The sequence below is a fragment of the Xyrauchen texanus genome, chromosome 21, assembly GCF_025860055.1.
Source record: "Xyrauchen texanus isolate HMW12.3.18 chromosome 21, RBS_HiC_50CHRs, whole genome shotgun sequence".
NCBI lineage: Eukaryota > Metazoa > Chordata > Actinopteri > Cypriniformes > Catostomidae > Xyrauchen > Xyrauchen texanus.
In genome coordinates, this window is record NC_068296.1 from 29,014,801 (window position 1) to 29,029,439 (window position 14,639).

Sequence of the window (14,639 nt, forward strand, 5' to 3'; positions counted from 1 at the left end):
TAGCTGATAGCCTGCAACTGTGCACTCATTTTACAATTCCCTTAACATAAATAGCATAATAGTTATTTACAGCTGTGCCACCTTCTCTGTATTGTTTTTGGGAGTAGCACACACCCCCCTAAAGCGGCAGATACTCTGGGAGAGGTGATTACTGCTTTTGGAAAAGGTCATGAGGCATCAGTGTATTACTCCCTGCTAATTCAGAGTCTGGGGATCAGAGCTTTAACTTCTATCAAGATATTATGGAGAAAGATTTAAACTTGGTATTGGAGGAGGGAGTGTGGGCTAGGATTCTAAAAAACATCATGTCTGCATCCAGAGATGCAAGGGTGCGCCTTATGCAATTTAAGATTTTACATAGATTCTATTGGACCCCCTCTAGATTGTATAGGCTTGGTCTTAAAGACACACCCACCTTCTGGGGATACCAATCAGAAGATGGAGACACAACCCAAGTTTTTTGGTTGAAGGTACAGAGTTTTGTGTGTGATGTGTTGGGCACTCAAATTTCATTTTGCCCCAGACTATTTTTGGAGATGGGGTGGTCATAAATCTAGGGGATAAACACATAAAAATATTGGGTTTTGACCAGAGTTATAATTGGTAGGCAGGTTATTTTAAGGGGATGGAAGTCGGATGGAGCCCCTCATTTCCAAAGTGGTATGCGGAGATGGGGAGGATGGCTGCTTTCGAGAAGGGGTCAAGCAGAAGGATGGGGTTAATAATTTGTTTGAGAGGAAATGGGGCAACTACTTAGTGTTTTTGGGAGACTCTCTGGGAGAAATTATTTTAACTGCTATTCTTCACTCTTTCACAGGAACGTGTCAACGTATGACGTGTCCTCCTCTCAGGTGGTGGCGTCACCTCAGCGATCTAAACGAGTGAAGGAAAACACCCCTCCGCGTTGTGCTGTGGTTCAAAATGGGCTGTCCACTACTTGTGCCCCATCACAGACCTGTGGGGGTGGAGGAGGAGGGGGGTGGGGGGTAGAGCAGGCATATAGTACTACACGAGACCACCACGGCCAGCACAACCCACTGCGTCAAACCATTGTCATCCCAGACACCCCGAGTCCAGCCGTCAGTATCATCACCATTAGCAGTGACACAGATGAGGACGATGACCACAAACAACCCACTAACACCAGGTCAGCACAATGAAAAACGTCCACTCTTTTGGGGACACTAACGTCCATTTCGATGTAGCTCACTCATTGGTTCCCCGCAGTAGTAAATGTTTTCTCCCAGGTCCCATGAATTTAAACAATGGCCCTCCGTAAGGACAACAGGAAACAGCATTTGCAATGTAATTCATTTCTGTAATGTGAAATATTTTTTTAATAAAACACAATATTTAGCTGGTAATAATGAAGGCTAGAATTGTATTCATCAGGATTTAGTTTATGATCAGCTATGATATCATTTGTTATTATTATTAAAACATTATTTAAAAGGTTCAGGTTTATTACATTTTGATGAAAGATTATATATCAGCATTTGTTTTCTATGGAATAACGTACACTGATAAATCATGCACAGTAAAATACAGTATTTATTAAGAAGGTAAACACGATCGATTTCACTTTCATGTTGTCTCTAAAATGCCTACTCAACTCAAGGAAAATGCAGGATAATGCCTCAAAATTAACATCTGTTTGGAGAGTTTAAGGTTTAAGCTAACAAATATTACAGTATGATGGTTGAAGGATGATTAAACAGTGTTTGAATAACTTTACTATTATGCCGTAGTGACTCACATTTTATCTTCTCCACAGCACGTCATCCAAACATAGGAAGAATGTGATCAGCTGTGTGACGGTCCATGATTCCCCTGACTCTGACTCCAGCAACACCAGCCCTTATGCTGTGGAGTCCCGGGCTAATGGCACCAATGCCAATGGCTACGACTCAAAAGGTGCAGTCTTGGACAACTACAGCAACGGGAACACCCGCACGATCATAATCCCCCCTCTGAAGAGCCAGAACGGCGAGAACATGGGAGAGTGTGATAGACTATTGCCTGGTGAGACATGAGAAGGGCTGATAATATGACAGAGAACGAGTGATATTTGGCACAGCCTGAAACTAGAACCAGTTTAATGTGACAGCTCAGTGCTGACTCACTAGATGTCGGTCATTGCCAAAGCTATGGCCAGTTTTGGGTAGTAATGGTCTACATGTAATATGGATTATGTAATGAAATTACAAAAAAAAAAACAGGTGCAAGTAATTAAATTATATAAAATTGATGTGATATGTGCTCAGTCAGATTACAGGTTATTTTTTATTGAATATATGATTACATTATCATCAGCAATAACTAGTGTGCAATTCACTACATACATTGAAGACATGCTGTCTCAATCCTCATTTGACCACATGCAAAAAATAGCTGGCGGTCAAAAGTTTGAAAGTTTACAGATTTTGCTCTTATGGAATGAAATTGGTACTTTTATCACAATGTGTCATTCATAAACAAATATGGGTAGCTCAGTGAGTAAAGACACCAACTACCACCCCTGGAGTCACAAGTTTGAATCCAGGGTGTGCTGAGTGACTAAGCAACCAAATTGGCCCAGTTGCAAGGGAGGGTAGAGTCACATGGGGTAACCTGCAAAGGAGGGTAGTCACATGGGGTAACCTCCTCATTGTTGTGATTTGTGGTTCTCGCTCTCAATGGGACACGTGGTAAGTTGTGCATGGATTGCGGAGAATAGCATGAGCTCTGCAGTGTCATGTACAGCGAGCCATGTGATAAAATGCACGGATTGACTATCTCAGAAGCAGAAGCACTTGTCCTCTGCCATCCGTATTGAGGTGAGTAACCGCGCCACCACGAGGACCTAGTACATTTTGGGAATTGGGCTTGCCAAATTGGGGAGAAAAGGGGAGAGAGAAAAATAACTTTTCAGTGATAAAAGACACCATGTCAAAGTTTATTTTCTGATTGTAGTTGACTGTACATTATGCATTATTTAAATAAATAACTTTGTAATCTCTGTATTGGTATGATATTTGTAAAAGAGGATGTCCGTAATATGTTTAATCCATTTCAACAGATATAGTGAGCCACCAGAACTCCACCTACAAATTCAAGACTTCCAACGGAGGTTTGTCTGGCAACAACCATTTGTCAGGGGGCATGGCTGTATGCGGGTCATACCGGCAGCAGCGCTTGGGGCCACACCCCTTTCAGCAGCATCCTCTGAATCTAAGTCAGGTATTTCACGAGTCTTTCGTGTCTGCTTTCTTATTTTGTGTATTAATCCATAAAAGCAACATTAAAATGGTAATATTATCTCAATTAGGCCCAGCAGCATATGGCAGTCGACCGAAACCGGCGGCAACAAGCCTACATCACCCCCACTATGGCTACCCAGGCTCAGTACTCCTTCCACAACAGCCCCACCCACACAGCTAACGTTCACCCACATTTGGCCCCACCTCATCTGCCCGGGCAGCCTCACCTCTACACCTACACCGCTCCCACTGCCCTGGGCTCCACTGGCACGGTGGCACACTTGGTCGCTTCACAGGGCTCAGCACGCCACGCGGTCCAGCATGCCAGCTACCCCCCAGGTATTGTCCATCAGGTGCCTGTTAGCATGGGCCACCGTGTGCTGCCCTCACCCACCCTGCACCATGGCCAGTACCAGGCCCAGTTTGCACATCAGACCTACATCAGCGCTTCACCTGCCTCTACTGTCTACACTGGATACCCGCTGAGCCCGACCAAGATGAACCAGTACCCTTACCTCTAAAGATGAAACACTGGAGCCCAGCCAATCGCTGCTTACCATTTGTTACCCTAACCCCACCCAGAGAGACAAGCTGAATGCCCATCAACCCTTAACCCCGCCCCCTTGTTCCTTCATGCTTAAACTTGAAGACAATGAAGATGCTGATGGATTAAGGAAGTGTACTCTGAGTGGAAACGAAGGAGATCTCATTTAAATATGTTATATTTTGCCTTCTTAAAGGGCCAGTTAACTTTTCATTATTTGGGTTTTAGTTTTTTTTCTGAATAGAAGTTGAAGAAGTTTTAGCTTTCTTAATTTCTTTTACAACAAGGTCTCATTAACAGGCCATTTGGGAGAGAAAGAGTTTTGTTTAACCAAGGTTTTGTTTGGTTTCCCATTCTTGAAATCATTCGCTGACTGTTGAGCCGAGTCCCGATGTGGATGTTTGAATTCCTAAGAATTTTGGATAAGGTGAAATACGGATATCTGCTGCTCTTCAAAGAATAACAAAAATTATGATGGCCTTGAACTGTCTTAAACGTTTCCAAATTACATGTGGTGAATGGTATGCATATACTCCACTGCGCTCTCCAACAAACACCTGGGAGGAATCTTCTGGAAATATGCCGAAAAGACAACAACATTTTTTTATAGTGTAATTATAGACTTTTCATTGTTTGTGTTAATATTTAGAAAAGAAAATACTGTTTGTCTTTCAGTAGAACATTAGCCGGGCCCCTCTTTGTAGAATGTAGCATTCTGCACCCATTTATTTAATGAAGAACCTTTCTGATACCAATAGACTCTTTGTTCTCCTCTTTCAATGTGATTGCACAAAGTGGTTAAAATAACATAGGCATGTTCAACATGGTAGTCGGTCGTGTGTTTTGCGTGCATGTGTGCGCGTGTGTTGCGGTCTGTCACATGTGGTACACCCTTTGCACATTTGTGCAACATATTCCTTCACAGTCTTAGGTTTATCATTGTTACCTCGTAGTGCCTTACATATATTACAACAGTTTACTTGGCTGGAAACCCTGTAGAACCAGATATGCTAGACAGAGTGTTGGCTCCTAGTTTGAACATCTTTACCCAAGCTGTTTTTAAGTTCCAGGTATAAGCGTTAGCCCTTAAAATGTTATTTATGTGCTATTTTGTAAATTCACAAAAAAAAAACAAAAAAAAGCACTTACAATGTGCTTCTTGTTTTGCGTGCATGAGGTTGTTTTACTTTTAGGTAAAGATAATTGCTTGGCATAATGAACCAAAGTCATCATTTAAAAATAAATAACATTTGTTCTGGGTAGTGGATATAATTATACAGTATATAGCTTATTTACTGTACATACTGTAGCTATACATTTTAGTCATCTTACAATCAATGCAATGTCACTGATTTAAGGCTGTAAATGTCATAAAACGGAGATTTCATGTATATTTGATGGGAAAAGCCAAGTAACACTCAATCAATTTAAGATTGACCTGCTGAAATACCAGCTAAGACAAGTATGAATTTCTGTGCTGGTTTGGTGCTGTTGGACCAGCACTGCTGTAGTGAAGCTAGTTGACCAAGCTAGGCTTGCTGGTTAAGCTAGTTAAGGAGGCTGGTGGAGACACCAGCATCCAAAACACAACATACACTGGTCTTTTCTGCAGGACAGGCTACACAATTCATCAATAATGGAAAGCATGGGCTAAAATTCGGCACATGTTCAAATAAAGCACACCAGGCCTGGAGAAGATGTTGGAGAAGAGGAGCTGTTTGCGAAAGACTGAACTTAACAGTCCGTCTGAGCCTAGGCAGAAATGGCTTAGAAACCGTAAACCTGGGAGGGTTTGAGAAAGAGAGAGTCTTGTTTGGGGTTGGAGACACTATGGTGCTTGTAGATGGTGGTGGATTTTGGTGGAAAATTATGGAGAGCAAGGGAAGAGGGCAAATTCCACATTTTTAATGAGAATAGCATGTTGGCTTTGAGCACGTTGGCTGAAGGGAGCCGTGCAGCAGTAAGTACTGCATGACTGCACACCATAATCTGATTCAAGCTATCACTAGCAGTTCTGTGAAGACCTTTGGGTTGTTAATTGTCACGTTCACTCTAGGGGCTCCAACAGCCCCCTTGCATGAGCTACAACAACATGCATTGGGACTACATCAAAATTGGTTTTGTATTTTTTACTATTTGTCTTACCGTAGGAATCACTTTTGATACAGGCGTCACGTCAGTAAAGAGATAATGAAAGTGTAGAAAACTGTGGGCCAATGCTTGTTTTAATGTTTTTTGCTGCTTAATTTAACATTGATATATTAGCCAATCATTTGATTTAAACCTTGCCCTAAACTGGCACAACACGATAAAGCGATAAACGACTAAAGCTTACACAAAGTGGTCGGAAGTCATTCATTTACAATGACAACTGGCGATTTGAAGCGTCATGGGCAACAGAGGCCATTAGCGACACGACAATATTGAGCAGTCTTTAACTTTATGCAAAAACAGCTGAACTCATGTGATTCACCTCATGATACAGTTGGATACAGCATTTGAGTAGGCATGCCTTCAAGCAACCAACAATACAGTGTCTTGGCAACCTTCAATGATTTTATTGCTGTCATGACAGTGACATTACATTCAACAGCATGTAAAGTCATGTAAATGCCTTAACGGTGTTCTTCAGACTTCAGCAAATAACAATCAACACTTGTTGATTTTTGCCCATGACCCCAGTTTCACTCTTCATGTAAACACCTTTAATGACGTTCTTGCCGGCAATGTGCACAAGTGTTTGTGTTTTGATGTCAAAAGCAGACAATAACCCCAATTGTTTTGAATAAGCTGATTTTTGATAGTTATCTGCATATTGGTTCGCATGTAAACGCATTAATTGTGTCATTGTTTAGTTTGTATTTCCTCCTCTTCTGGATTCAAAAATCCAGCTTCACATAACTGTACAGTTAACATCAGATACATTTTTATTGACTGCAATTATGTCGTATAGCATAGAAATGTTGTCTTCGCTGGAAACTTTGCATTGTGAAGTGCGTTCTTATTGCGTTGTGCCTGGTTAGGACCCAGAGTTAGTGTGTTGGTTTTGTTTTTATGTCTTCAGATTATGGGCACATGCATATGGAGTATTGAATATATCCCTTTTGCCCTCATGTTATGCCATAGAACTTGTATTTGAAGTAGTTTTGTTTTTACATTGTTGAGATGTGTCTACTATTTTATTTTGCTAGGTATATTGTGTTCCTGTAGAGTGTTGCAATACTTTTTGTGGATGTTTATTAATGCAAGCATTTTATTGTGTTATTTGTCAAGCATATTATTTTTTATTTCTGGTGGTCGATATATGAAACCATAGTGTTGGGTATTCATACATGTACCCTAGTATGGTAGAAAGAATAGACTTGTGTCAATGTGCTTTGCCAAGGTCTGACACAGTTACATTTTGAAATAGAAGCTTTTGATAGCTTGCCAGTTTGATTCAAAAAGCTGTGTTATGTTGTAGCCCAGTAAGTGATGCCAATAGATTTTTTTTTCTGTTGTATTTGTGCTTGAATGAGAATAGAAGCTTAAACAAACCTACAAAACTCACAGTTAAAGAAAGGCTCCTTCATTGTTGGTCACAAAAAAAAAACATTCCATTCCAGATGGAGCCATTTCTATAGTCTCACAGGGACTTGCCTGTATGACCAAATCTGGGCTTTACTGGCATTTAAGGACATATTGTTCTTCCCACCAAAGATAATCAGCATGTAATTGATGCACAGACTTGGCCATTGCTGTAATGTAAAAGACAGTGTGTTTCAATGACATTTGGACAAAAAAACAAAAGCAGGTTAGATCAGGTCCGTGCCAGAAAGAAACGTGTAAATTAATAGAATACACAAAATTTGAATTACATTCAAAATATATGACACAAATTGACATTCTCTTAGATCATTGTCATTTGTTTCGGTGTGAGTACAGTGTTACCCTATTTTTTTTGTAGATTTCTCATACATTGTGTCAGTGTTGGTGCTCTTTGTGTATAATAAATAAAAAAAACTCTCCCAATCACTAATTACATCTGATAAAGGATTTATATCAGAAAGTAAAGCCCTTAACCTAAGTTTTTAAGAAAATGTCAGTTTTCTTTTAAAGCTGGTTAAAGTTGATTAGCTCGAATAGTGTAAACAATGTGGCTCGGTGGCGCTTTCAACATCACTTTTTGTTTAAGCTGTCCATCATAGTAACATTGGCTTTATGAATTGAATCTGAGTGATTATATTTAATAAATTGGTCACTAGTGCAAAATGTGTGTAAAATTTGAGACTAAAATATCTGATAAACATGATCTTTGTTGTGTTATGTATATCTTGTCATTGTTGGACTGTAACCCCATTAAGTAATAACTAAAATGCAATAAGTCTCACTACATTAACTTGATTTTGCATTTCTCTGATCAATACTACGTTTTGAAATAATATATAAATTATCAATTTATTTTAATGAGAGTTAAATCATAGAAAGCCCTATTGACCTTACAAATGTAAATGTCTGTTTTATGGAATTCTGAATACAGGAAAAAGTCAACATTTTGTGATGTAACATGTTTTTTCTTTTTTATGTCTTACCAATTCTATTTTATATTACCAAAATGTGATATGTCTTAGAAGGAAGCATTCATACAATTTACAGTTTGTAAATTGCCATATAATGTAAACCACTCATGTCAGAATACTGCCGTCTTTTCTTTTAAGCGTACATGAATCTTTAACAGTGGGGATGTGCTGTATTGGCTATTTTTATTTTTGGCTTTAAAATATACAACCTACAATCAACACATAAAAACCAGCGTTCCCAAAAGCAATGGATCCCGCCAAACTAATGATTGAAAAAACATTCCTAAATAAAACATTGCTGGTCAAGTCCATGAGAACTGTTGGATGGCACCCAAATCACCACAAGAATATTTCAAAGCACATGATTATGAATTAACTCAAAGCTTGCAGATAACAAAGGATTGTTGTTTATTTCTTGTTATTATGTTCATCGAAGTGGCCACATACTGACACATTGTTTTGCTTGTGTACTATATATGTTTTAAAATGATTTATTTTCCATGTGTGGGCAGAAAGAGAAATATTAGGGGTCATTGAACTTAACATATGTGAATGTGCTAAGAGGCCAAATATGGCCATCCTCTATACATTGTTTTAGAAGCAAAGAAGGTAAAAAATAATCTTCATCCCCAATAATTCTCATCATTCAACTTTTTTATACTTATTTACAACTCTAAGTCCCAATTAGGAAAATGTACTATGGAGTGACCTAAATGTAAGCATCTGTATGTATTAGTTATTACTGCAGTTTACAAGTCTAAAAACCATTTATTCACGCTTGGACAACAAACACCAGTGAATGCAAGTGATTTAATTTGTGAAAGTTCTAAAGCTGTCAGTTAAACACTGACAGAAATGTAATTTGTCACACGTCACCACGGTAACCTGATATGTAGCTGTGATGCAGAGTAGCCGTTTGTGCAGCCATTATCATGAACAATTTTCTACTTGCACAGCAGCAAAACATTCACAGTAAAATGTAAAAAATAAATATTTTTCTACAATGTCTCAAGACCTAAGAAAGCATCTGACCCCGAACCCTAATTTTGTCGATTGCTGTATGGTTCCTCTGTAGTGTGTACCACATTAGTTGTTGTCAAAGCTTATGTGTGCTGCAGTATTTCGAGGTATACTTATATGTTTATTGTCCTTTTTATTATTATTTTGCTTTGTTTATTGGGGATTTGAAGAAGTGTGATGTCTTATTATTTCAGTCTGTTAACGTAGCACTGTGTGTACCCTGTACCTTAGGCTAATATTATTAAGTATGCTATGAGAATGGATATTTTACTGGCTTTATAGAATGTTAAATTAAATATAATAATTACAATAATTAGAATGATTTAACTCCTAAAAACTGAGTTGCTACTAAGCGCTTGTGTTACCATTACAAATGTTGTGTGCTTCTCTTAATAATTTTCGTTGTAGAAAAAAAATGAGTGAATTTTATTAGGCTTCAACAACTAATGATAGCAGCAGTGTAAATTCATGGAGGATTTTTAACAAACACAGGGGGTTATGGAAGAAGATAGTTATTTTAATCATTCTATTTACTAACTGTAGGGTGTGAAGGGGCTCGCATTGTGGTGAACTATGTTATAGCTTGTTATTCACTGTTACTTTTGATCATTTTTCGGTCTCCAAGGTGAATCGAGTTATTAAAGGAAATTTGTATGCTCACATATGCATATTGTATATGTGTAGAAATGTAATCACAATTTGTCTTGGATTTACATTAAACTGTTAAGTCACTGCATCAGTCTCAGCTGTTTGATTGGTTCTTCACACAGCTATTTTGAGTTTCTGACTCATTTCAAGTCCATACTTATGGTTTCAATATTGAATCTATTTTACACAAGACAATATAATATTTTACCAAATAAAAAGGATCTCTGTGGTAGGCTACACATTTACACACTCACCAGACATTCAAAAACTTAAACATACATTAAAGTATCACGTTAATATGTCATGACTTTCCCCTAACTTATGAGAACTGATACATTATATACACTCACTGAGCACTTTATTAGAAACACTATGGTCCTAATAAAGTGTCTGACATGGTATTCTGCTGTTGTAGACCATCTGCCTCAGGGTTTCGACATGTTGTGCATTCTGAGATGTTATTCTGCTCACTACAATTGTACAGAGCGGTTATCTGAGTTACTGTAGACTTTCTTTCAGCTCAAAACAGTCTGGCCATTCTCTGTTGACCTCTCTCATCAACAAGACATTTCTGTCCGCAGAACTGCCGCTCACTGGATGTTTTTTGTTTTTGGTAAATTCTAGACAATGTTGTGTGTGAAAATCCCAGTAGATCACAAATACTCAAACCAGCCCATCTGCACCAACAACCATGCCACAGTCGAAATCACAGAAATCACTTTTTTTCCACATTCTGATGGTTGATGTGAACATTAACTGAAGCTCCTGGTCTGTATCTGCATGACTTTATGCACTGCACTGCTGGTTAGATAATTGCATGAATAAGAAAGTGTTCAGGTGGATAAAGTGCTCAGTGAGCGTATCTTCATGAGGAATATCACATTACACTGTAAAATCTAATTGATTAATAGATTACATAGATTTTTTTAAGGAAATAGGTTTGCATGTTTTTTTTCTAAGTAATGATTTTATTTCAATATTTAAATTGAGTTATAACATGTTTTATACAGTATAAGAGAAATTATGACAGGACTCTAGGTTAGCCATATGGCACATTTGATTATCCTCAGTACCTAGTATTTTTATTCACCTCAGGAATTTTCCTCGTTTGTCTGGTCGCTGTTTACATTCCACCTCAGGCCTGTGTTAGTGAGGCATTACTACACCTGGCCGACCAGATAACTAACATGGAGAAAAAACATCCAGACTCCCTGCACATTGTTCTTGGGGACTTCAACAGAGCAAACCTCAGCCATGAACTCCCAAAGTGCAGACAGCATATTAAGTGTCCCACCAGAGACACTAACACACTGGACCACTGCTACACTACATTAAAGGACGCCTATCGCTCTGCTCCCTGTGCAGCCCTGGGACTCTCTGATCACTGTCTGGTTCATCTTATCCCGACACAGGCAAAAACTGAAATCTGCTAAACCTGTGGAAAGACTGTGAAAAGATGGACCAATGAGTCAAAGCTGGAGTTACAGGCCTGCTTTGTACTGACTGGAGTGTTTTTGAGGCTGCAGCCACTGACCTGGACGAACTAACCGACACTGTGACATCTTACATCAGTTTTTGTGAGGAAATGTGTGTGCCGACTAAAATCTTCTGCCCATTCAACAACCAAAAACCTGGTTCACAGCTAAACTCAGGCAGCTTCTTCAGACCAATGCGGAGGCCTTCAGAAGTGGGGACAGAGTCCTGTATAACCAGGCCAGGAACACACTGACTAAAGAGATCAAAGCTGCAAAGAAGAGCTATGCCGAAAAGCTAAATAACAGCTTTGCAGCCAACGATCCTGCATCAGTGTGGAGAGGCCTGCGGACCCTCAACAACTACAGGAGACCATCCCCCAACATTGCTGGTACTCAACAACTGGCAGACGAGTTGAATGGCTTTTATTGTAGGTTTGAAAAGCCCACAGTCACACCTCTCCCCCACTCCACAACCATCTTCAAACAACCACCATCCCCCTCTCACACGCTGTCACCTCACCCCTCTCTGACCCACTCATCTGTACTCAAGATCTGTGAAGAGGATGTGAGCCACCTCTTCCAAAGGCAGAATATCAGGAAGGCTCCTGGCCCTGACGGTGTGTCACCATCCTGCCTGAAAATCTGGACCAGCTGGCACCCATCTTCACACAGATCTTTAACAGATCACTGGAGCTGTGTGAAGTTCCCTCCTGCTTCAAACACTCTACAATCATCCCGTCCCCAAAAAACCCTCCATCTCTGGACAAAATGACTACAGTCTGTAGTCATGAAATCCTTTCAAAGACTGGTTTTGGCCCACCTGAAGGACATTACAGGCCCCTTGCTGGACCCCCTGCAGTTTGTCTACAGGGCTAACAGGTCAGTAGATGATGCAGTCAACTTGGGACTGCATTACATCATGCAACACCTCGACGCTCCAGGGACATATGCAAGGATCCTGTTCGTGGACTTCAGCTCGGCGTTCAACACCATCATCCCAGACATCCTTAGCACCAAACTCACCCAGCTCACTGACTCCTGCCAGCCTCCACTGACAGGAGTCAGCAGGTAAGACTGCGGAACGTCACATCCAGCACCCGGCCTATCAGCATTGGCGCCCCCAGGGGTGTGTGCTCTCCCCACTGCTCTTCTCCCTCTACACCAACGACCGCACCTCAGGAGACCCATCTATCAAACTCCTGAAGTTCGCTGACGACACAACGTTCATCGGCATCATCCGGGACGGTGATGAATTGGCCTTCAGATGGGAGGTTGATCAGCTGGCTCTCTGGTGCGGTCAGAACAACCTGGAGCTTAACATGCTCAAAACACACTTCCTTCAGGAGGAAGTCCACCGTCCACCCCCCCATCACCATACTCAACAGCCCTGTGTCTGCTGTGGAATCCTTCAGGTTTCTGGGTTCCACTATATCCCAGGACCTGAAGAGGGAGCCCTACATTGACACCATCATCAAGAAGGCCCAGCAGAGGATGTACTATCTGCGCCAGCTTAGGAAGCTCAACCTACCTAAGGAGCTGCTGATCCACTTTTACACAGCCATCATTCAGTCTGTTCTCTGCATCTCCATCTCGGTCTGGTTTGGACCTGCCACCAAAAAGGACAGGAGCAGACTACAACGGACAGTCAGGACTGCAGAAAAGATCATTGGTGCCAACCTGCCCTCCATTCAGGACTTATACATTTCCAGAGTCAGGAAACGGGCAGGAAGCATCACTGCAGATCAATCTCACCTCGGACACAACCTGTTCCAACTTCTCCCCTCAGGTAGGCGCTACAGTGCAATGTATGCCAAAACCAACAGACACAGAAACAGTTTCTTCCCACAAACCATCACTCTGATGAACAGCTGATTTCTGACTTACAGTGTAAGGAACAATTCCTGTGCAATAACCCAGTAACTCTAATCAGCCACCTGTTTACTGGTTAGTACTTATTATTTATTCACCATTCTCCATTTCAGAGCTGCTCATACTGTTCATATTGTTATATTGTATATGCTGTATACCAATCCACCTACCTCAAGTCACAACTCCTGCACAAAATACTTCTATTTATTCCAGCATCCTTTGCACTATGCTTCATCGCACTGTGTACATGTATGCATGTATGTGTACCTGTATATCACATCCACCTCCGACATCTACATAATAATGATAATAATAATAATGTTACTCCTGCATCCTTTGCACTCTGATCACTGCACTATTTGTCAATATGTCTATATTGTTTTTGTTCATAGTGTGTATATTTGTGTTGTCTACACTGTAGCCTGTGTCTGATTTTATTTTATTATTGTGTTATTGTATTTTTGTATGAGTAAGCACATCGTGAGCAATGTACAATCCTGAGTCAAATTCCTCGTATGTGTACACATACCTGGCAATAAAGCGGATTATGATTCTGATTTGAGTGAAGAAGAATGACTTCCGGGGCCAGTTTCATCATAATGGACTCTGGGAGCCCAAACATAAAAACACTAAAGTCAGTCTCATTAGAACATAAGGGATAAAAAATAAAGACGATACCAACCACTCAAATTCAGGCATTCATCTTCAACACGTTCATGCTTATGGTCTCAAAAAAAAAGCATGACGTCATGCGAATGTTGCTGTTACCCTCGATGGCCACTAGAGAGCGGTGTGACATTAGAAACAAAATATCGAATAAACTCTGGTACCGCATAATTAGTCTCGTCGGTTGTGTCGTGTAGAATAAAGTTCATTCAAAAAATACGTAAATGTTTTCGAACTTGTTAGTTGTAAAACATACAATCATACACAATCACTCCAGGGTCAGATAGGTGACACAGGGTTAATATGGGGTGAGCTCGGGCCTTTCAACAATACAAAAATATCTAGAAGCAACATGGAGAGATAACGTCCACATATAGCAGCTGAAGCACTTATTGCCGTTGTAACGCACAGTTAACATAATGCAATATTCTCACGCGCAAAGATCCGGTAACAATTCGCGTTGCCGTGAAACCACAGGAGCCGGTGTCAACCTAACCCAGATTAGGCTACTGAAGGACGGCGCGGGGAGCCAATGACCACAGAGACACTCAATATAGTCATGCTGTATTGCAAGGGGAGGATTTAGTGCAATCCCAAGAAGAATAGTGTGGTTGCATCC

The 14,639-nt window shown here is 40.4% G+C and overlaps 1 protein-coding gene across 3 annotated transcripts in view; it reads left to right on the forward strand.

The window, feature by feature from the left end:
* The window catches only part of hipk2 (homeodomain interacting protein kinase 2), a 130,923-nt gene extending 120,827 nt beyond the window's left edge, over positions 1 to 10,096 (forward strand). For all 3 annotated transcript variants that reach the window (XM_052152029.1, XM_052152030.1, XM_052152031.1), the window contains exons 12-15: positions 818 to 1,147; positions 1,775 to 2,022; positions 3,059 to 3,219; positions 3,308 to 10,096. In XM_052152029.1, coding sequence (XP_052007989.1) covers positions 818 to 1,147; positions 1,775 to 2,022; positions 3,059 to 3,219; positions 3,308 to 3,760 — 1,192 coding nt within the window. In that variant the 3' untranslated portion in view covers positions 3,761 to 10,096. The remainder of the gene's footprint in view (positions 1 to 817; positions 1,148 to 1,774; positions 2,023 to 3,058; positions 3,220 to 3,307) is intronic.
* Positions 10,097 to 14,639: the final 4,543 nt, after the last annotated feature.